We start from the raw sequence: 23987 nt of genomic DNA, 5'->3' as shown, positions 1-23987 counted from the left end.
TTTACCCTGAGTCACTGCTCCAGCTCATGCTCCAGAGTTAACTACAAACAGGGCAATTTGCTGCACGATGTCCTTCAGCCACTTAGGCTGGATCTCAGCTCAGACCCGGAGGACAAGAGCCTGCAAGTTTCTTCTCCACTGACAAGACCAGAATTAAGTGAGCAGAAAGGCTCTTCCCCATCCTTACTCAATACCACTCTCCGCAGGTCTGCGCTGATGCCTCTGAATGGGAAGCATAAAATTATTTGTGTCCTAGTTATTTAGCCAGCGGGAGATAACTCCAGTTCCCGGCGTCCCTAGCGCGGCTCAACAAACCTGCTCTGTAAATAACATGCAGCCTTTAAGCTGCCGCAAGTGGATGAAATAAAATGGGCGCTGATTCATATTATAACTGATCCTCTCCCTCCCGAAGCACCTGCGCCAACATTAAGCTTCTTACACAGCGCAGACAAAACCCCGTATTTACATATCCTGTGCTGCTGGGCTCAGCCTCATTTGCCAGGGTAAATGCTGGTATCTTCCCAATGCAACAGGGCAGCTGTTTCACCTCCAGCACCCCGGCTCCCAGTTTTTGCCCCCCTCCTAGCAGTCCCACGCTGTGTCCCGGCAGCGCCCATGCAGAGGCAATGCTCCGGCTCTCGGCACGGCTCCTGAACCAGACCTGTGCGTGTACGGCGACACAGAAAGGGGAACGGGGCAGATGCTACCAGCATGCTTGATAACTGAATTTCTGCCTGGGATTTTTGCATTGGTTATTTGTCATTTTCCTCATTTTGTCAATAATATGACCGCAGTCATAAGAGGAATTACTATCATCAACATGGGTGGGACTGCAGGGGAAGTGACAGAACAAGAGACACAGCATCGCTGGTGCTTGCAAAGCTCAGCTTCAGCTCCCGGTGCCTGGCAGAAACTCCTGGGGGAATGCTGAGAAACTGGAGCAAGGAGATGAAAGGAAAGTGGATGATATTTGTTTCCTTAGCAGAATACAGTGAATGTAGGCTTTAATTTTTATTTAAAGGTAACATTTGTACACAGCTTCCTGCACAACTGTTTACTGGAAACTACTGATACTGAGAAGGATGAAAAAAGAGCTGAATGAGAGGAGGCAGAGCTGAAGTCTGGAGCAAAACAAGAATCTGGGAATGAAGAGAAGTATGAACTTATTTATCCTTAAACTCAGGTTTCATCTCAATAACATCACCTCAAGCCCAGTCAAAACCTAAACACCTCAAATAAAGCCCCAGAAGCAGCAATTTCAGCAGAGCAGCTCACATGCCGAGTCCTGGTCAGGCCACACTCAGAGCCCAGACTTCTGGGTGAAGCAAGACCAGCTGAGTCTGACACAGACGCGGCATTTACAGCCAGAGGAGGAGGAGGAGAAACTCCTACCTCACACAGCATGCGCTTGTGAGATCACTGCATTACTTGGTCCTTCCATAGCTTACTGCAGAAAGTCTTACAAATGCACAGTACTTGCAGAAGACAATCTTCCAAAGCATCCCCTCATTGCCCGGCCGACTCAGGTCTATGCGGCCGCAGCACTTCCCGGGAAGTATTACAGCCACCGAGAAATAAAGTGGACCCCATCAGCTGGCAGAGTGCAATAAACAAATTTGATTCCAGCGATAACAGTCCACAGCAACCTCCTGCCACATGCAGTACTGCCACGGCTTGAAGACATCAGGCACACGGGGCAGCATCCCTAAAGCAAGGCAAATGAACCAAACACGCTACCTTTTTCCCCGTTTGTTTCTCCACCATGTCGTTGCTGAGAGAGAAATCTTCTGGCTGTGGTGTTTTAGAACACCCACCCTTGGGCATCGTTCTGCCTTCCTTACTTGATCTTCATTTATGCTGCCATCGCCTCATCATCAACCGTCTGTTTAGGAAGAGGAAAAGAGAAGTTAGACATCTCAAAAGGATCTTTCCACTGGGGGGAAAAAAGGCGAGACACTTCCCATGGGTATAAACCCACACCGAACTCTTCAACAGCAACACCAGGATGGCCGAGCACCTCCAAATGCCACGCATGCAGATCAGAGCAGGCAAAACCACTGCTGGCTTCTGCCACCTTCCGCATGGGAAGCAAGCTAGGACCTGCAGCTGCAAAGAGGACTTGTTTCATGTGCAAGGGATAGCCTAAAATGGATCGTGCCCAAACAGAGAGCAATATCCCTCCTGTTCTTCACCTACAGCATCACTGCAAGCCTACATAAAGCTTCTTGCAGCTACAGCTCCGTCCAGAAAGCAGGGACACGGGGATGGACCCTCTGGGTACGTCTGGGGCAAGGACAGCCCTGCTCCCCTAGTTTGCCACACTGAATTCCCAGACACTTGCAGGACCAACACACACATCACTAAATTACAAAACCTACTTATAAACCGCACTTTTCGAACACGTCGCCATTATGAGACGAGACCAGAAACCGCCAATGGGTCACAGCGTTCCCGGAGGGGTTTGCCACGAGCTCCTCACCCCGGCACTGCCACCGTGCCTTGGCCTAGGTGAGACGATTTGGAGAATAACAAAGCACTCCCTGCTCCTGCGATGTGTTGCCTGGTTACAGGACTGAAAAGACAACTGACATCTGAAATACAGCAAAGCATGAGCTGCAACAGGGATCAGAAATACCGGCTGAAGCCAAAGCAGGCAAGGCCTTTTTAGGTGAACAAAAATATCTCCTCTCCTGAGACCAGAGGCTAAAAAGCATCCGTGCAACAGTATATCTCCAAGAAGTGACCCACATCAATCCCTACAGCAAAGGTCTCGTTGTACTTACGCTGAAACGGCATAAACAGGCACCATTTGAAAACTCTTTCCCCAGCTAATTGCCACCTGACAACACTACACATTGCACCCATTAACTTCTTATAATAGCGGCTGGGTTTCTGCAGAGCTACAATTGCAGGAAATTGTCCAGGAACAAAGTCATGCAGCGCTCCATCACAAGATGGGAATTCTGTGGGCGGGGAGAGAGAAAGAAAACAGAGGGGAGGAGAGGAGCCAAACCCTCCCGACTGCTCAGGGCCAGGCATGAAGCAGTGTGGACCTTGAACTGTGTCCTGGGCAGCACCAGGAGAGCCCAGCACCATCTCGCCTGGGTGGCTGGGGCAGGACAGGAGGTTAAAGGCTGGAGGAACGCTAGTGCGGTGCTTTCATCAGCCTTGTATTTTAGAAGTTCCCTGGAAATCCCTTCATAATATAATGTTTCATTTGCGCTTCAGAAGCTTTTGGGCCCTTTGGGTTGGTTTGTGGTTTTTGGGGTTTTTGGTTTTTTTTGTTTTTTTTTTTTTTTTAAAAAAAGGGATTCAGAGGCCCCATCCCAGCCCTGCAGCAGCAAATATTCCCAGACCAAAGCACCAGCCACAGACAGTGCTAGGACACCCCGGCGCTGGCATTTTCAGCAGGAGACTGTGCTTTCCAAGGCAGCTTAATCCTTTGCCCTAACTCCTTCGCCTGGGCTACAGGAGGACGGTTACCTGTGTTTACGGACAGAGATTTCAGGGATGGAGGCCTCTTCATGTACCCTTGCTTGATGTGGGGACCAGGTGCTGTGCTGAGTTTTGGGACCCCCAGCCAGAAGCCCCCAGCCCTTTGCTTTTGGATATGAGAGCAGGAAAGGACCTGAACTGGCAAAGACACAAGCAGGCTGATTAGCCCTCCTCATCGCTGCAGCTGGGAAGTAAAAACAGGGGGAAAGTGCAGAAAATTCAGTATACCAACCAACCATAAAGAAAAAATGGAAAAAGAAAATCTTCTGTTAGAGCAAGGGAACGACTGCAGAAATCTGTGTCTCCAAATTTCTGCTCTTCATCATTTGAAGGGCCTGCAGCCCAGCCCAAGTGCCAAAGTTCAAGCACCACAAGGGCTGACTGAAAACAGCACCTTAAAAAGGCAGCTCAGCCATCCTCAGGCACGCTCGGCACCAGCAGAGAGAGGCTGGAGCTTGCAAAACCCGAAGCCAAGAGCGAGTGGCTCTGGCCTCAGTGTTCCCACACACCCAGCCAGGGGTTCACCGGCTATCAAGATGTCACGTTTCACAGCGGCGTGGCTCTCCTGGCGCTGGTGATGCTCCACCGAAGGCATTGCTCCAGAGCCCGAGGTGTCCCCTCGATGTTGCACATGGACAGGGTCCCACGTGCTGCAATTGCTTCCTCTAGAAGCAGCTTCAGCCATTTACAGCCTCAAGAACCTAATTCTCTCAGCCATCGTTAACCAATTCGTAAAGTTTTAAGAATTTTTTCCCCCTCAGTTTCACCTACTGGTGCTCATTAAGGTGCAGATACAGGAGAAATGAGCAAGTGCCTGAGCATGTGCCTGGGAGGAGGCAGGAGCCGGCAGGAGCACTGGGTCAGTGCGGAGGACACAGAGTCGGCCACCTGAACAGATTCACTTCCAATATTCACTGCAAATCTAAGAAGTGGAAATTCAGATGATGTACTGGGTGATGGAAATTTATTTGCACTTTGCAAAGGATATTAAAAACAAGCAGCTTCACTTATGCTGGTCACGAGCGCAGGGACCTGCATGGCTGGGACCAGGGCATGCTCTGCTCCCAACTATGAACAGCCAAGAATTAAAAACACGTCGTTTCCAGTGCCTTGCTAAAACTGTTTCATGGCCTGCACACTGTCAATTTATTCTCAAAAAAATTCTGCCCACTCCCGATGTCTTTGTGGCTGTTTGTAACCGGGGTAGGTACCTATTCACGTGGAGCTTCGAAAACCTGTTTAACTGAGAAAAGGCCAGACGGATGCCAGATTAATTCTGCGCCCCTTCTGTTCATCTAGCTGACTCATTACACTTGGAAAGCTGGCTGCCTCTCCATGTAAACAGAGCACTGGCCTGTTTAACAGCTTGGAGGGAGTATTACATTTGCACAACAATTACCAACAACGCTCGCAGTCTTCGTTTCATTTTTAAGCACGTTTAATAAGAGTCAGAAGGGAGGTACAAATTCCCGGTGTGGAAGAGCTATCTATCCCCAGCTTGTGGGAGCGACGGACGAGCATTTCAAAGCCGTGAATCTAGGGCTGCAGAATTACAATTTGGCTTCAATCCCTCCTAATCTGGGAGCTGGACAAGCCACCCCCTTTCCACGACACCCCTCTCAACCTCACCTCCCTACCAGGAGACAAGCATCACCCTTCCTATTTTGTAAACAATTAACTAAGCTCCTTGAACTAGATGATTACATGTCTGCCGCACAATAAGAAGTGGGAGACCGAGTGAGCTCAACAGAATATAATCCCTCGTACTTCTCCGGGAAAACAAAGGAGCTGTTTACCTCTGGCCAGCGGCCAGCCCTGGCTGCGCGCGCCGCCTTCCCGGTACACGCCAGCCCCTCGGCCTGGCCGGCAGCACCCCTCTGCAGCTGGCAAGGCACGGGTCCCATGCCTCTCCCTTGGGAAAGAAGCTATGGAGAGGGGGAGTCTGCCCTGGGACTTGGCCAGCCTGGACACGGCAGCTCCCGCCGGTTTGGGACGGCTGACTCCAGCCAGCAGCCACAGGTGCCGGCAGGGAAGGCTGTGGTGGTCCCAGCCGCCGGAGTATCGCACACACGACTTTGGCTGCAGGGAAAAAGCTGGAAAAGCGGACACGACACCCAGCCCGGTCACCCTGTGCGGCGGGGAGAAGGGCAGCCCTGCGGCCGTTCCTGCTCCCGCCTGGGCTGGGGACCCTCCTGGTCGCTGCCTCCCCCCATGGCAGGGGCTGGCAGATGGGGGGGTGTCAGGGTCCCCATGGAGCACCCGGAGCACCCTCCTGGAGGGTGGAGAAACAGGACTGTTGGGAGCTCGACCAGATCCTCTCCTCTCTCCTTGCTGGGGCGAGGAACCAGTCGAAAATGTTTTTTTGGTTTTTTTTTTTTTTTATTTCGCCCAGGGCATGCCAACCCAAAGCCACACACTGAGACCAAACATTTCTGTGGAGGACCTCAAAAGGCAATGGTCCCAAAAGGGATGGGAAGGGAAACAGGGGGGGTCATCTGTCCCTCTGAGCTGCAGGAGGAGGAGGAGAAGGAGGAGGAGGACAGTGCTGCTGGCTCCATGCCTGGCCCCGTTGGGATGGCTGAGAGGCAGTGCAGGACCAGTTGCACCCATTAGCCAGGACCGGGCTCCCGGCAAAGGGCAAATTGGGACGGGCACAGATGTACACGGCCGGAGCCCGCTCTCAGCCCCAGCCAGCCAACGCCAACACCGTGCCTGACAGGAGAGGAGAATCCTCATTAACAAACCCAACGGACCCCGGTGTACGTTTAAACCCCCTGTCCCTACCCCTCCTGCCTTCACGGGCACAGCGAACAACATCCGTATCTGTGACAAGTAAGAGAAAACGCAAACAACGCTGAAGTCCTCAAATGCTTTCAGATGGATATATATCCAAGGCGGAGCGACAGCTTTCCCTGGCTCTGCCTGCACCGCGGGCTGCCCGTCCCAACCCTCCAACCCTGCCCTCCTGCAGCTCCCCGCACGGGCGCTTGCACTGCCTCTCTCACCCTGCTGCGAGCAGACCAGCCAGGCTCCTGCCATCTCTATCTGAAACCACAACAAATTAGCTCATGCCCAAGATCTGTGCATTGGAGCCTGCCTATACCCTGCCAGCTTGGAGTAAAAAAGATTGTGCAGACTTCTTTAAATGCCAGACAATAAGAAGAAAGCTGGCTGGAGGCTCTTACCCATTACAAAAAAACTCCAATGCAAGGACGGCAATTAGAGGCGCAGACGTTATTTGCACAAATCCAACACATTTGTTTGGTCTGAAAAGGTTGGAATATGAACAAGCCCCATCGAAACATGAAAATTTTAAAACCTCAGGTTCCTTTTGAGGACTCTGTCCCAGAAAAACAGGTGTCCTCAAATCTTAGAAAATTGCCTTAAAATAAGAACTCACATAGATCACATCCAAAATTTGATCCCTCACCCCTAGCGCTGGAAAGCATGGGGAGAAAAACAGAAATTGCGGTCTTCCAACATGCTGAACTGTGCCCTTCTCCATCACCCTGCTGATACCTTCACTGAGATGTTTCTCACCCCAGTGAAGACCACCTCTGAGCTATGTGGTACAGTGGCACCTGCTGAGTCTGCACTAAAATCACGGTGTACGTCACTAACAGGCTGCACGTTCAAAAAAGCCACCATCACACCTTCAACCCAGCACTGCCCATGTGCATCCTGTTTAGTGCTGTTTCACCGACATGCTCCCAGCATCAAAGACTTGCTCTTCGCCAGCTTTTTCTTCACCTGTTAGGCCTACACAACTCATTATTAGTACCTAAAATTGCAAGCACTGGCAGGACATGCACTTTGGGGAACAAGGAACAATTGTTCTTTGTGCTCCAGCTCAGCTCCAGAAGAGTAAAGTCCATCTTTTTCTACCATTGGTACATAAGCCCACGAGCAGCAGGAGGCCTGCAAGCCAGCAATGCAAACACAGGTGCGTTTCATTCAGCAGCCTTCCAATGGGTAATCACAAAGATTAGCTATTAATAAAGATAGTGCAGCACAAGGTGCTAATTCTTACAGCCATTACCCAAAACAAGGGAAATTGAGAGATCACTGCGTTTCCCTGCTCTGAACGCAGCCAGATGGAAAGCATGCTTGCCTGCTCCCTCACATCTGGGGCTACCTCAGTTTCACAGCTCCGTCATGCCCTCACCTTCAACTCAACAACTTCTTTCTTTACCGTGGAGAACTTGCTATCTTTTTGTTCCCGGCTTTTGAAGGGGGATGTTGCTCCTTATCAGGAGTTCTTACGGATGAAACATCTTTCTTCACCTCTTTGCATGGCTTCTCCTCTCCTGTTCTCAAAATCAGTACCTGGTCCGCACAATAACCGTCCTTTCTTCCGCCTTTCTCAAATATTTATTTCGCCTTAACCCACAGGGCTTCCTGACCTCCTGATATGCCTGTAACTACTCACATCTGGATGTATTTGCATGGGGCTCAGGCAAGGCTTGCTTGGTTTCTCAAATACGCACCAGCCAAGTAGACTCAGTAACATAAATTAAAGCAGCTATTAGTATTTCGATCATTTGTGAAACGGATGCCCCTTCCTGGTGTTTATTAGGACCTGCAGAAAATAATGCAATGGAGAAGCTCAGCCTGCCAAGCAGTTTGTGCAGGTGGATGTGCACCCACGTCTCCAAGGACCACAGTAAATATGATGCTCAAGACCTCGCTGGGCACCGTGAAAGTCCAACTCCTCAACGGTTCTCCAGCGATGACTCACTACACAAAACCATCCCTGCTAACGGGTTAAACTTAAACCACAAGCCCTACACATGTAACCTGCGACTGTCATTTCCTGCCCCAGCATCAGAAGGCTGGGCAATGGTCTCAAATTATGACAACTCTTAAGTTTTTCTATTACACTAAGTGTTGTTATTTAACAAGATTATATTTGGAAATTTCTGCCCAACTATCCTGTGATTCAGAATACTCCAGCTGGGACTGTTCTTGGGATACACCAAGTCTGAAATAAAAGCGAGCCCTGACAGTACCCTGCAACCGTGAGCAACCACTCTGCCTGTGTGGTTTCTCCGGGAGCAGTTTTTCCCACAAACCCTTCCCTCAATTATCTACATGCAGCTGCCTCTTGATATTGCTACATTTCTGGATGCTGCTGATTATCTGGTTTCTGGCCAAGGTTACAAAACTGTTGTTTCAGTCAGTTCTCCGAGCTGCGGTCTGGGAGTGGGATCAGCTGCGATGAGGAAACCTTTGGAGCAGCCGGAGCGTTACGGGAAGGCTAGAGTAGCGTACGGCCCTGCCACACCACCATTAGTCAGAGTGGAAGAGAGGATTATGACACTGTTGTCCTCTCGGTGTGATTGTGGGATGGCTCCAGATCACCAGCTGGAACCAAAACCTTCTGAGAGGGAGGACTCCGCGCTTCGCCCATCTCCTCTCCACTTCACACAGAAACCCATCAGGCTTCAACCAGGGAAGAGCTGTAACCACATCTGCCAACGCAATCATCTACCGGACTTTTTGCACATCAACCACTTAAAACAGTGATGAACCCACTCGGATATTCCCACTGCTGCTGCATATGGGGGGGGGGGGGGGAATATTTCCCTAATTAAGTACATCCCAAGGACTGATACAAAGCATTACTGTGCGCTTACAGAGTGAGCCACAATGCTAACTTTAAGCAGACTGCACACTGTATTGCACGTCACATGCATTTAAGAGGAAAAAATGCAGCCCAAACTATCCTGCACACAGAAAACAGGAAAGAAATGCATGAGCTGAGAGATATGAGGAGTGCAAAGCCTTTACCCGCAGCTCACCATGACACGAGTGGGACGAGCCTCCACGGCACACATGGTCCACGCAACGTGCTGAGAGCCTGTCCTGGAGGTCCCACCGGCGGGCAAAGACAGGGATTCCCTGGGGATGCTTTATTCTGGTAAAACCTAACAAACAACACAAATCTGCATGATCCGCTCCGCTCCCAGGACAGTTTGGGGAGCCAGGCTCTGGCCCCCCTCCATGCCCGGCAGGGAGCTACGGCTGTGGCTCACTGCGGTTTGCTCTGTTGAAGTGCAGCTCAAGGGGTTCATGAGCATCAGCCAAGCCCCAAAAACGAGCCGGGCCCGATTTTCAAGACAGAGAAACATGCTAGCACAGACAATTCCTGACCACCACTGTCATTGATTTGATGCTGACTAAATCGCAGTGAACGAAAGGGCAACAGATGAAGCAGCAGTGACTGACGGTGCCCTGGCAGCAAGCTGCGTCACCTACCCCACCGTCCCGGTGGCAGCCTGGGGACCCAGGCGCAAGAGGCTGGCAGGGTCTGCTGGCACGCTCCGCTCCGTCCTCGGCCGGGCTGAGGCTCCTCCGTGCTCCCCACCTGCGCCCTTTCCATCTTCCCATTCCTGGCACTAGTGACTTGTCCCAAGGGGAGGCTGCGGGGTGAACACCATTCCTACAGAAAGCTCGTGTCGGCTCCTGCAAGCCCCATCTGCTGCTTAGCTGCAGAAAGGGAAGGCTCAGGAAAGTAACAGAAAGCAGAATGCATTTGTGCTTATTTTCGGCCGTCTAAATTAGCACAGGCGTCTCTGTTACGTGGCTAAATCACCAATAACTTTGTGCCTTGTTCGCCTCCGGGAACCCGGTATCTGCGCTGACGTAACGCAGCTGGGCTGAGGCTCAGCAGGCAGATTTTACCAGTGAACTGAGAGCCAGCCCTATAAGTTTGGGCTGCTTAAATTAAATATATACTACATATTCCTAGTGTGTATCTCTGTATATACATCGGTACATGCACACACATGCACTGACAAACGCACACACATATGTAACGTACATACACACTGCATTAAAACCCCAAATGAGACTTTTGCTCCAGTCCTGCCCAATTTTCTCCATTGCATGCTTCATTATGTAAAAGTCTAAGACAAAGACCAGCTTTTACTACAAAGAAACCTACATGACTTAAACAAGCCCTTAAAGCCAAGAGAGGAGATGACGACCAAGCACGTTAATCACATGAGAAAGAAAGAAACCAAAAATATTTTGCAAAAGGTGCCGTGGCCATTGCAACAGGATGCTTCAAGTTGAGGAGGCCCTCAGCTCGGAAGTCTGCTACGACCAGCCTCATGCAGCATGGGCTCTGCGGACACCAGCTACAGCCTAATGAAAGCCCCGCTCTGAGCCTTGGCGGATTTGAACAAATGCTTCAGGATCTCTATATTTAACTTGTGTTCAGTCCACGATGTCGCAACAGCCAAGCAACATCTTCTCCCAGCTGCGAGCATGAAAGACCATGGTAAACTTAGCAAAACATTTCTCTTCCTCCCCGTTCTTGCACAATTCTTCCCAGGTTCCCTCTCCCCAACTCAGCATCCTTGTGCCCACTGCAAACACGCAAAGCTTGCTCCAAGCATGGGAACCTCAGGAATATTTTGGTGAATTTAGGAGCAAGGACTAGGCGACAGAACAAATCTCACACATGCCCACTTTCCAGGCAGGGGCCCTGGAGGCATCAGGCTTTGGGGAAAAAGTAAACACAGAACTTCACTGATTTACTCTTATTTGGGGTCTGCAAACCCGGGAGTTTTGTTTTGGCCATCTGGCTCTTTCTCCTTTTCAACTGAGGCCAGTGGGTTTGAGATGTTTTATCCATATACAAAACACTTTGCAGCAAAACTGGTATTTGTTTGCCATACTACTGGCAACTTTTAAATGACAGGGCAAGAACTGAATAGAGATGGACATTAAAAAAATGCCCAGAACCAGAAAAACCCAGAACCTTTAAGTATCATTCCGGTAGAGAAGGGAAGACAGTGAAAGCTTGGATGCTCTGATTTTCCAGACTAACTTGAAGACTTCAGTTACACAGGGCTTACATAAGAAGTGCCACATTAGCCTCCCAAACCTTCTTCTATTAACACATTGCTCCAAGTTTTATTCACCCCCCAATACTGGAAACACACAGCAAGGATAATAACCCAACCTAGTGTTGGCAAGAACCTGCCTTCAAGCAGAGAGGTGGAGGAGGCAGCCTGGAGGTCCTCTCCAACTGACATTGCCAGGACACGGCACAAGCTTCACACATGGCACTTCTGACACCGGGCTTTGGAAAACCGGCCTCCTAAACCCCCAAACACCACAGTAGGAGATGCACATCCTGAGAATATCCATGGCACCTAAGCTAGCTTCTGCTCTGAAGGAGTTTCCTTCTCCTGTAACAAACCCACGGCTGTAAGCAGACAGACCTCCCACCTTCAGCACTCGCAGGCGTCACTGTCCACCACGAGGTGCAGCAGCCAAATCCACTGCCACCAAAAAAACCCAGTGTAGGACAAAGCATCAAAGCTGCAAACCCGTTGCACTCCCAGCAAAACACCATACTCATGTGACATTCTCCCTCAAGATATGGGAAAGACTGATTCATAGCTCACATTAAACTAGGAAGTCTGTAAGCATGAAAGGAACTTGGCGGGGGGAGAAGTCTAGGCCATGTCAAGTTCCAGTTTTCTGCCAGCCAGGGCAGCACTCAGGCAGGGAAGCCTTTCTCAAGAACGCATCACGGAGCAAGCACGGCACGAAGCCAACGTCGGGCAACAAGCGGGCTATGGAGGAGGAAAGGCTTCTGCTGGTTTCAAAGGTCTGTGCTGCGGCGCAGGCAGGGAGGGAAGGGGGAGCGGAAGGTCTGCTGCGCAGATTTCTGGGCTGCAGGGCAGCCACACGCATGGTGCTGCTCTCGGACCTGGCTCCACGCACAGTTTTGAACTGCTAATGCTTCCTCCCAGCCACTGCCGCTCCCCCTCCCAGCAAAACTGTCACCACACTTTTTGTACTACTTAAAAAGACGCCACGGCTCCCCGAGTCCCGACACGCTGATAAGAACAGTGGATTTCCCAGATTATTTCAGCCTGAGCTGGAAGCAGAGCTCCGTCTGGAGCTGTGCGTCTGCTGACGACAGACCACCACCACGCTGCTATTTAACAAGCTGTACAACAGGAAAAAAGCTTGCTGTGGCTTCTGTGGGGCTCCGCGTGCTGCAGCCAACGCAGAAAAAAAACGAAGCATGAGTTTCTCCAGGCAAACCACATGCCCTCCGCTGCTGGCTGCCAGGCGTACGGGGATAAGCACCTTGCCGGTTACCTTTGTCACTTCTGCTCATCTTGCTTCAGAAGCCAAAGTCCCCGTCCAGTTTTCCCATTCCTGGTCCAGCAAACGGTGCCTCCGCTGCCACGGGTGCCGGCAGGGTCCCTGCCCACGGCCATGCCGATGCCAGGATGCTCTCGCCTGGCTCAGCACACTGCCAAGGACCCTGGCTGTAAACACATGAGAACAAAGTGGCCATCCTCTTCCAGGGGATGGCAGGAAAGGTTCGGGCACAACACAACCCTGCTGCTGGTTTGCAAAGAATCAAATCAAGGTTAATTCTCCACAAATCCGCAGGTCTCCTCTCTTCTTCCTCCATCTCTCAAATTACAGTGCTTTTGAAAGTGATCTATTGTATATAAAGACATAGGAATGCATTTACCAAAAAGGGTATGTTCTTGTATAGGGGAAATTCAATTTTCTCTACGAAGCTATTGTTGAATGTGTCATCAGAGCAGGAGTGATGGAAAGCTGTAAAAATGGGCCTGCTTTAACAGATCGTTTCCATAAAGACACGGGCCCCTACCCTTCAAAAAAAATTGAGAGCCTCTCCTGACTTTGAGCCTAATTAAGTTAAACGTACATGAGGCCTCTTGTAAGACAATTTGTTATAAAGCTACTGCTTAAACTGCTCGCCAAAAACCGAGCCAAGTTAAGAATATCTGGAGCTGTGTTTCAGCAGCTGACCAAACACGTGCCGTGCTGGGAAGCTTGAAGCTCTGCAGATGCCCCTGTCCCACGGCACATCCCCACCGTGGCTCGCCCAGGAGCCTGAGCATCTTCAAAAAGGCAATATTCAGACAAAACATGCATGTGGCAAGTTGGGGGAAAAAAACCCAGATTCTCTGCTGCCTCCTTGACTTCCTTAAAAAAGAAAGGTCTGCCTCCCAGCTGCGTGCTGGATTCGCCTGCCTCCCCCAGGCTGAGGAGCCCAATGTGACAACGTGGAGCTCAGTAGCAAAATTTGGAGAAGGGAGGGATCAAAGTCAGGCTTATTGACCCCAGGGGAGAAAAACAGAAGCCACAAGTGAAAGGTAGTCTCTGCCCCAAGAGCAGCCCAAAGCCAGTCTGCAGACAGATCAAAATAACACATTAAAGGACCTGTAGGGCCAAGCCTTGGAGCATAAATCATTAGGATACAGGTAGGAATGGTACAACCGGAGTGGTGCTATTTATACCTGGTCCCCCAGGTCTGCACCAGGCTGACGTGGCTGGCACCTGGCAGACCACACACGTGCTCTCATCAGGATCACAGCAGGCAAAAGAGACATTTTCGGTCATCCCAGTAACACTACACCAAGCACCACACCACCTGCGAACGACAGCCTCGAGAGGTGAGCACAGCCAGCTTCTGTCTCTGTGATCCGAGGACTAAACCTTCTCACAAGCCGGGACGCAACCCCCGGGCTGCACGGCGGTACCCAGCCCGGCACGGGGCCATGCCGAGCCTGCTCCCACCCGCACCGGGAGGCGGATGCCCGCTGGGGTGCCGGCGGAGAGCTCGGCCCCAGGGGGGCCTTGAGAGCACAACCGGAGCGTCGGGCTTTGACAGTCTCGGTGCTTTGTGCTCCCGGCTCAGTCCTTTACCGCACGTACCTGTGCAGTGAATTGGGGCGCAGCAAATGGCTCAACCAGGTCTATGCCTGCAAACTGCTTTTACCCCCCAGCCAAGCACAATGGCACGGGAGATGGAAAACACCAAGAGCTGCAGTTCCCACCCTCTGCACGCTGAAGCCCTGCCACCTCCCCAGAGCTTCCCACGGACCCCGCAGCCTTACCGGCAAGCTCCTAACTGAAAACAGCCCAACCAGCTCTGAGGACCACTGCCCGGCGCTCCCAGAAAACACTGTGGTTTGTGTACCACAAACTTCAAGCTGGAGGACACGGGACTCATTACTTAAAGACAAGGGTATAATATGACATCTGAATTCACCAGTGGGCTCCGTGGCTGCCCGAGCGGCGGTATCGTGAGCTCCACAACCTGCAGGAGCAACGCTGGAATTTCAGGGCTTCGTCTGGCTGTTTACTTGCTTAACTGATTGGCATCAACAGAGTTAAACGCTCTGGGAGAGGGGTTTTACATCCTGCACGCTCCGTGCTGGCTTGGGAGAGAGCATTTCTCATGGCTGGGTACATCCCATCTCCCCTCCGAGCTCTGTTTACCCACGATAGCAGCGCGCTGCCCCGGCTGTGCAAACACCGGCCCTGGGAGCCGCCGGCACCCGCGCAGTATCGTGGCAACGTGGCTGAAGCCAGCTTTGCAAACTCACAAAGTGTGCAAATTAATTTCATTATCCGCTCTTGCACATCATGAGGAGGGAAAACAAATAACCTGCCTGAAAGTACATTCTAGTAATTATTAACACGGCATAAGTTAACCCCAGGGGAGTGGGAGGAAAGACTGGCCGGAGAGGAGAGCCTGGCACTTGCCTGTTTGCTAGAGCATACAGCACGTCAGTACTTTTTAAATATAAAATCCAGCCTTATGCTGCATTTTATTCCCTTTTTAGCCCAAGGACTCTTCATTTGCTTGGCTGAACCTACACATTCTCCTAAACATTTACCAAGTAAAACTGACCATTCAAATATTTCACCAGCAAAGCTCTTCCCTTCCGTTTGCTTTTGCTTTGACGTCTCTCTTCCCCGCACACCCCAAAGGCTCTGGAGACACCCACCCCTTCGGCAGAGCTGTCAGGATTCTACATGAAACCTTCTTTAGCGATGACTAAAGCCCAGGTATGCACTGAGCATTCTGGTTGCTATTTTACTTTAGATTAAAAACATCCTTCAGCTTAGCAGCAATACTGGTCTGTACCAGTAATCCCCCTCCCCCCACACACACAGGAGAGCAAAAATTGAGATTTAACACCCTGCAGCACACAATAATTTAATCCAGCGCTGTACGTCTGGATTACACGACCCCTTCCCCATACTGACAGGCACAAACCCCAAGTCATAGCAAAATATGTGTTTATGAAGCTGGAGTTTTTGCCTGTAGAATTCATGCAATTACCTTAATTCTTAGAAATCCTAGTAGCTCCTATGTCACCCATGACAAAATGGCTATAGATGATAATGAACCTACAGCTCTACCACAACAGAAAGTACTCCTGAACACTGCACCATGCCAGGAGCCAAGGAGATCCCTCCCTGCCTGCTCCAGCTGCCTCCACCCAACAGGGCACTTGGAAAACACCCTCCGAGGTGCCCAGTTTGGGGGGATTTAGCTTCATCGTGGAAAACTATGGGGATCTCAGCTTGGAGGAGAGCATAGTAGACCACTACGAATCTACAGCAGGGCTGTGGCAGAGCTCCAGCAAATCTTAAAGCATTATTAGTAAGCCATTAAGAGGCACTGTCAAGACAGATAGGCTTTAAGATTACTTTACAAGGCAGTTGTCAGGGATTTCAGGATGCACTGGTTGCTGCAGCAGCTCAATTTTCACTTTAAAAAGACTGTTGTGTGAGCATTGTTTTATAAGGGACCTCACAGTAATAAGCCGAGATGTTTTTCAAGGCAGCTAACGTAGCCAGATTTTAAAACCCTGCCTGGCATCAGCACGAAGTGCCTGCATGCACGCACCGGGGTTCGAACTGAATTAGTCAGAGCCCGGTTTGGACGCGGCTCCTGTACAGACCTGCTCCTGCGGGAGCGTTCAGCTCCCTGCAGACACAGCCTCGGGACGGAGCAGCCCGATCCAGGAGCGCAGATACACACCGCGGCCGTAAGCCCGAAACGGGCTCTTCTGCCCCATGCCCCGGCACAGCCGCCCTCCCTGCCGGGCTGTTCGGGGCTGCCGGAGAGGCAGTTCGCCAAAGCACATCAGTCGTACGTTCTGGTCCTCCCTGCCCTTGCCTTGTTTTCGGAAGGAGAGTGCAGACTGGATATCTACAATACTTGAAATGAACTCCCCAGCGGTTCCAAAAGCTTTTTACTCACCACGTTTTTGAGAGTATCAATATAAACAGATCTGCAGAGAAATTCTTTTATGTTCTAATGGCTAACAGGCTTGGTGTGCCGCTCTGCATGTCAGATTACCCTGAAGAGCTTGGGAGCGCAGTGACTTTCAAGGCCTTCCCCAGCCTTCCCTCTCCTCCTGCCCCACCAGAGACCACTAACAAGCAAGGAGAAGCAGCAGCTCAACATGGGACCTATATGCTCCATTCATATCACATCACCATATCGCTGCCCGTCTATATAGGTAGACGTCTCCACTGACTGAATCCAAAGGTATTTTCATGCCTCCCTCTATTTCCAATCTGTTTCTATATGACCCCCACGCTGTCACAATCTACTTTCACTAAGTTAAATAAAAGTGCAAGGATTTGAAGACAAGTCACCCATTCCTTTGGCACTAGCTTTCTGGGTTTGTGTGTTTTACTTTCTCCTTTCTCCACGTGCCCTCAGACCTCCTGAAACAGATTTCCCATTACTGCTCTGCACCTCCCTACCCCGCTGGACCCGTAAGTGGCCACATGGTTTTACAAGAACAGCTTTAACCAGCACGTTTAATCCAGCTTGTCTTTTTTTTTTTTTTAAATCAGCAGTATGGTTTTCTATACTCTAAGTCAATGTGGAATCAGATCAGAGATCATCCACAATACCACTTCCACTCTCTTCCATTTCAAAGGCAAACTAAACATTTCACAGAGCCCAGAGGCAAGACCCTTATGCCATGAAGAGAGCAATTTTCTGACTTTCTAATGTTAGAAAGCACCTGTTTCCAGTTCTGATGGGCCATCCTTATTCTTTTGCATCTTTAACATGTGACTCAAGTCTTAAGCCGAGTTTTGTCCTCATTTTAGCGCAAGTTAAACACTCTGCTGCTGCCATCAGCCCAAAGGTGTGAGTCACAACCAAGCCTGCATATGAAGCAATTTATTTAAAATTCAAGGGAACATGTTAACACTCAGTACTGTATGGGTAAAGTCTATCTCTACCCCATTGCACCGAACTGTTGTGCTGCTGCAGCAGCTAATCCGCTGGGGTTGGTGTGCTCTGGGAAACATCTCCAGCCCTCCCCATTCCCAGCAGCTCCCACAGCCTGGCCTGCAGCACACAGGGGAGTTTCATTGACTGGTGTTCCCTCCAAAGCCACCTTCTATGCAACGATAGCAAGGGAAATGCTTGCACAAAGTCCAAGAGACAAATGGCAAGGAAAACTCTAGGGGCAATTACCCTACAACATGCTCTGAAATGCAGTTCCTTCCCACGTGGGCAGGGCAGGCTCAGGTTTGGAAGGACAGCTGAACGTAGCCCCCGTGTAGAAATTATACTTGGCAATGTTTCATAAAAAGTGGTATTATTTATTCGTTTTAGCAAACCCTAAAACTCCTTGCTACTCTGAAATTTTCTAGTTCTGAGTTCCATAGGCTTTACATTTTTCAGTGCTAACTTCTCCCATAAAATAAAAGGCCAAAACCAATTGAAATGTTGTCATGCTTTCTCTACTACTCACCTCTGATGGCTACCCTGTAAACCTATGTCCATTAAGAAGCCTTAAAAACTTTAAAAAGATAATCTTACTGCAGAGTTAAGTTTGCTGATCACGGTGAATGGGCCATTACACAAGAGCACAGGCTGCAAACAGTATCATGACACCTAGTAAAGGTCAGACCCACATCATTTACTTATTCGTTTCAGATGAGGATGGGACCCAAGCCGTCTCTCATTCATCTGCTTTAAACTGCACATGCCTCCTCCAGCCTGATCTGCGCTTCTTACCAGAGTCCCTGCCCGGGGACGTGACTGTGATATTCAATTCCTGCAGCAACGCTGCAAGTTTTCAATACGCTTTTCAGCCTTTCTAATGACTTCCTATACTATTTTCTTAACAATTATCTGCTTTCCAGTGAAATAGTGGTTTACACTTTTTCAGGAAACATCGCTATGGCTCCTTCCAGCTTTCCATCAGCGATTCCAATGTAACTGCTCACTACCAAGTAGATCAAGGAATTTATCTGGCTTGAAAACGTTTTTGCCATTTTATATGCCATTTTTTATGTCCAGTTCTGCTGCGAGCCCGGTGTCCCTCTGACATGCCTGCACACCACGGCGCAGCAGGCAGCAACGAGGGGCGGCTGCCTGTGGCACAGCCAGAACAAAAAGCCACTGCCAACGTCCAGCAGCAGTTCCCTAAACCGCGTCCTGAATTAACACCAGATCAATAGGCATGTGGATGACCGAAATCGCCTTTACTGCTGCCCGCTGCCGATCGACTCAGCCCTGTGCCGCAGCGGGCACTCACGGCTTTGCTTGCCGAGTGTTGCTTTTGTCAGAACCACTGGCTGAACCCACCATGAATGCCACGTCATTCCATCAAGTGTAATCATTTTTGGGGCCATCCCCTGAGCTGAATCGCGGAGCCCGTCTGGGTTGAAAATCCCCCTGAAGCGGAGTGCCTCTGAACTGTGTCGGCTCCTGGACTTATTTTTCTTGGCGGCTGGAGAGGCAGGATGGCGACAGCATGCTCCAGCACCACCTCGACACAGCTCCGAGACCCTCTTGTACTCCCAGGCTTAGTGCATGGGCACCATCAGGGTATTGATGCTTACAAGAGCTGCAGCTCAGGAAGGTAGCTCAGTGTGGTGGGACTCGAGGGCCAGGTCTCCAACCCACACTGCCCGGCTAATTTGTCACTTGACAGAGGTCAAACAAGCCTTCACAGAAAATGGCACGGGTGACAAGCCTCCTTAAGGCCAGACATCAGCTACAACTGGCTTAAATGCCACTCGCTAACAAACCCATCCAGTGGTACTCCACTGCTGGCTGCTGCACTATACCAGGAGCCACCGGAGATAGATTTCTGGAGCCTCCTGTCCCAGCCATGGGACTCGTTGTGTTTCAGACCTTACCCAGGGTCATCCGGGCACGTCGGCTCACACGGGCCTGCTATTCCAGGACTACATCACTCCGTGGCCGCCTCCCGGTGCCGAAGGGGACGGGCCCGATTCATTTCGGTCTCTATAAACCCCTTCACCTTAGAGCCTCGTGGCTGAGATTGAGAGAGATTAAAAATGGCTTTTGCAACACAAAGCATAATTGTTCACTTTAGGTACCAACCAGAGGTTGTAAGGACAAACCATGTGCTTCTCAATCTTGGTATTTTTTTGCAAGCAGTGGTACATCTCAGCCGCCTCCGGCACCCCTCGCTTCACTCCCCGGCCCTCTCCAGCAGATGCTCTGGGCACCACCAGATCATTCCCTCAACCTCCACGCTTTTCTGGGCCCAGAGGTTCACCAATGCCACCGGCTCCCAGCTCTTCGCAGCCAGATTATCCAAGCTGAGATTATCCGCGGCGCAGAGACAAGCCAGCTCAGCGCTGTTAGCCGGGGTGCGGCGCTGCACCAGCGCAGCCGTGCCGCTCCGGAGCCGGTTTTGACACAGAAATAGGAGAGCCGTTTCCACGTAGCGCCCGGCCTCAACTAATACATCCTGCAGGACCGGAGCTGCTGCCCGTGGCAGCCACGTGCCTGCCCTGCGGGAGCCGGCACCACGGCCGACGGGCAACCCGACAGCTCCAGCGGCACAGGGGCACTGCATGAGATACGAGTGCCACGCTGCAGTGCCGGGTGCCACGCTGTGCCGCGACCGCGCACGAACTGACCCCAATAAGAGGGGCAGTGCTTCACCACCACTCTGAGCCCATGCAGGATGCCTAGGCTGTGCCTACGCCACGCACCCAGCACATCCCATGGTATCGGGATATACGAGATATTTGGTATTTGAGTTACAGCAAAACGTGGCTATGTTGGCCCTCTGCTAGGATGAATGAGTGTGAGTTAAATGAATTTGGTATCCTCCTCCGGATTGCAGGCTTAACCTTTGGATGAACAAACCAATTCTGCCTGGCTAGAGCCATGCAGAAGACGCTCCCCCATTAGCCTTTTTTCCTTATTTCTGCAAGGATTTATCTGAGTCTCTGTTCCCCATCTTGTGATGGATTAATTTACTCTGGCATTAGATCAAAAGGTGTTATCAAAGGAACAAATGGAGAACCATACACTGCTTTCATAAAAGATACAGGTATTTCCCAGCGCATCAGAGCTTTGTTCCAGTCTCTCAATGATGACACTTTGCAAAAGTTGCTATAAATTCTGGGATTTTACGCTTACTTCATGCACAGCCTCTACTTACAGCTCCTCTGGTACAAGCTTCTGCAAATTCCTCTAATGCACAATGTTGTCCTGCTACAGCAATGGAGAAACACCAGCCAAAACACTCTCTCAAGGCCTGGCTATCGTTGAACAGCAAGAATTTGTTACACAAGCAGGTTTGTGGGCTGGCTTTGGGCAATGAGAGCACCATGGCACTCAGAAAACTGGAAGCACGCATGCAGATGCTGAAGGATCCTGACCTTTCTGCTTCTCCCTGAGCTGCTTCAGTCCGGAGCTTTGGATGATTCCCTTTCCTCAACGATTGCCACCAAACAGCTGCAGATCCTCTGCCAGGCTTTCCCCTGCTCAGGCTCAATTACTTCGTTGGTTATAGACTAGGAAAGTTAAAGTTTCAGCCTGCTGGATATGTGCAGGTCAGTCCAAAGACTCCTGATTTTCTTACATTTCAAATTGCACAACTATATCGCCAGAAGTGCATTTAAAAGCCATTCTTAACTTCAGGCTAGGACAAAACAGCACCGTTATCACTCCATCAAACAAAACATCTGCTGTGTAGCTGCTAAGATGTTTGTGACTGTCAGTAACAAGGGACCACATGCATGGACTAAAAGAATATATGCAAAAATAATCTGCTGCAGGTTAATGCTTACCTGCAGCTCTTGGGAAGATGAGCAATATCGCACATAAAGACACCAGTACTGTGCAGTGCTGGGATGGTGAACCGGCCTTGTCTCAGGGGAGCGCCTTTTGCTCTCCCCATCCGCCAGCATTGCATTGTCCCTCTGCTCCAGCAGTCCACACAGATGTAGGAGGCAAGGACCAACCGTTATTTGTAGTGGTTTTTACTTCAAAAAGAACAGGCAAAAATAGCTGCGGACATCACACAGAGCTGGTCTCCATCTACCACGATTTTTGCAGATGCTCCACTCTTGCTAAGATGTGAACTGGGTATTTTTTCTTGCTTTCTAAAAACTGATTCAGGAACACATTTATTTTAGCACTGAAATGTGCAGGACGGTCTGGCTGTGCAGAAGGAACAACTCAGCACTTTGCAGGAGTGGTACACGCAGTGCACAGACACTGAGCAAAACGCATTGATTAGGATGGGGCTTTGCATACTAATTTACATTATAACTGTTCCACCCCCATTGTATCAGGGCCCGTGAATGGAGGCATTGTCTCAGGGCAGAGCATTCTTCATACCAAGCCCCTGCAAATGGGAGCCCTGGTGCTACGTAATAACAAAAACAAAATCTCAGCAGAAGTCCATTAGCATCCAAAGGGCAGGAGCTTGAATGCATCAGAAGAATTCTTTGAAAAGTAAGAGTGAAACGAATGTAATAAAATGCTACTATTAAGTGATACTCATTCTCCAAATTAAACCATCAGAAGCAAGGACCTTGACTCTCAAAACGTATTCAGCGCAGCACATGCTGCAGAGCCCGGGAACAAGGCTATTAAGAATTTTAAGCCCTGGACTTGTCCCAAGTATGGATTACTTGATTTCTTCGTGAGCACTTGATCACATGGAACTATATTTGGATTCCCAGAATAAAAGCTCAAATCTTCAGGAGGGTGTGCACGGCTACGCACCCCACACACGTGCAAATCCCCACTTGCACCCACACCACAGAAGATGCATGCCAATAGGCCGGCAACTGCAGGAGTTATTAAATCCCCCAACACGGGAGCAGGTTTAAGACGATGACAGAAGAGAGCCCAGCACTCTTCAAAGAGGCCAGGCTGAAAGCAAGACAAAAGACTTTTCTAGAAATGGCGAAACAAGTGCAACATTTCCCTCTTTCTGCAGATGTCAGGAACACGACTGGCACAGCAGCACTGATAAGGGAAGACCTTTCCATTCAAGGAATGCCCATGCTCCTCCAAAGCAGGGGAGAAACCACAGATTTCTCCACTACAGCAGAATGTGCAATGCCATTTGGGAGTTACGAGTTGGCTTGCTGGTTCGTTTATTTAAGGTACAGTTCCTAAAACTCTTATATACTCGGATAAAACCTCAGCTATTTGTTGCTTCTTTAGCTTTTCTGTGGCCACCGCTGACCAACAGCCTCCAGGAGTGTCCGTGCAGTGCCCCTGAACTCCGCCAGCCAGACGAGCGAGGAGCCCACCCTGGAAGCTGCTCTCGCAGCCCTGCCGCAGCCGGCCACCCTCACCGGGGGTCCTGCGCTTCCAAGCAGCTGAACCAAACCAAAGGGACAGGACAGTGCTTCCCCTGCCCAGTCCCCTTGCTCCCAAAGCCAGCCCACAAAACTCACCTCCTGGGTTTCAAAACCTACTCGGCTCTATGTCTGCAACCTACTGCCCAGGTGCCACCTCTTTTTCCCAGAGGAGTCGGCAGTAAATTCACATGCTACGTGTACCTGGGGCTCTTCCCGACCCACCTCCCAGCCTCTCATTACTTCAATCCTCTTTTTAAACCTTTGCTCATCACTGAGCCTGGAACTGCTACAGGTACAAAACACAACATGTTCCCATGTACCTGCAGAGGCAACACTAAGAGGAGCAGCAGGCAGGTCAGCTACTCGTGCTACACTAACACATCTCAATGCGTCATTTAAAAAAAAAAAAAAAAAAAAAAAAAGCAGCTCTCTTTCAATTTTACTGAGCCTTCAAGCTCTTGCCTTCGGTGTCAGCCTGCGGCTGGCAGGCAGCCCCAGCAGCACCCGTCCACAGGCACACAGCTGCAAGAGCAGCTTAGGTGGATGGAGGGCGCGGATGCTCTGCCTGTCCTCCCAGCAAGCCGGCTGCTGTGTCGTTGCAAGGTTTCTCAAGCACTTTGTTAGCAGAGACTCATTGTGCAAGGAAACAAGAACATCAAAGTAGCAAACTCCAAGCAGGTAACTCGCCGAGAGCAGATGGGCCGGCCCGACCAAGCCCACCAACTTTTCTTCTGGTTTAGAGCATTTTTTCCTCTGGAGAGTTACGAGACGAGCTCCAGCTCCTGCAGCTCACACCACGTTTTGGTCTAGAAAGTGTTTTCCTGCAGTATACTGTACACACACTGCCATTCCTATATCACAACGAGCATTATCGGACCAGCAGGTCACAAACAGGTACTTATCCGAGCTGCTCAATACAGGCAGCCCCTTGGAAAGCCACTTGCTCTGCCAGAAGCTGAGAGGTGTGCAGAAGGAGCTGGGCGCACTCGAACGGTGCTGTGCTGCTCTCAAGAGAGGGCAAAGCACGAGCATCTTGTTTAAAAGGCACTGGATAACAACCAGTC

The 23987-nt window shown here is 50.4% G+C and overlaps 1 protein-coding gene across 6 annotated transcripts in view; it reads right to left on the bottom strand.

Annotated features, from left to right (window-relative positions):
- Window positions 1-23987, bottom strand: part of ANKRD11 (ankyrin repeat domain containing 11) — a 159720-nt gene that overhangs the window by 38857 nt on the left and 96876 nt on the right. For all 6 annotated transcript variants that reach the window (XM_052795256.1, XM_052795257.1, XM_052795261.1 and 3 more), the window contains one exon: window positions 1738-1882. In XM_052795256.1, the coding sequence (XP_052651216.1) occupies window positions 1738-1824 (87 nt within the window). In that variant the 5' untranslated portion in view covers window positions 1825-1882. The remainder of the gene's footprint in view (window positions 1-1737; window positions 1883-23987) is intronic.

This window comes from Harpia harpyja, chromosome 9 (genome assembly GCF_026419915.1).
Source record: "Harpia harpyja isolate bHarHar1 chromosome 9, bHarHar1 primary haplotype, whole genome shotgun sequence".
NCBI lineage: Eukaryota > Metazoa > Chordata > Aves > Accipitriformes > Accipitridae > Harpia > Harpia harpyja.
This window is presented reverse-complemented; position numbering and strand designations above follow the sequence as displayed.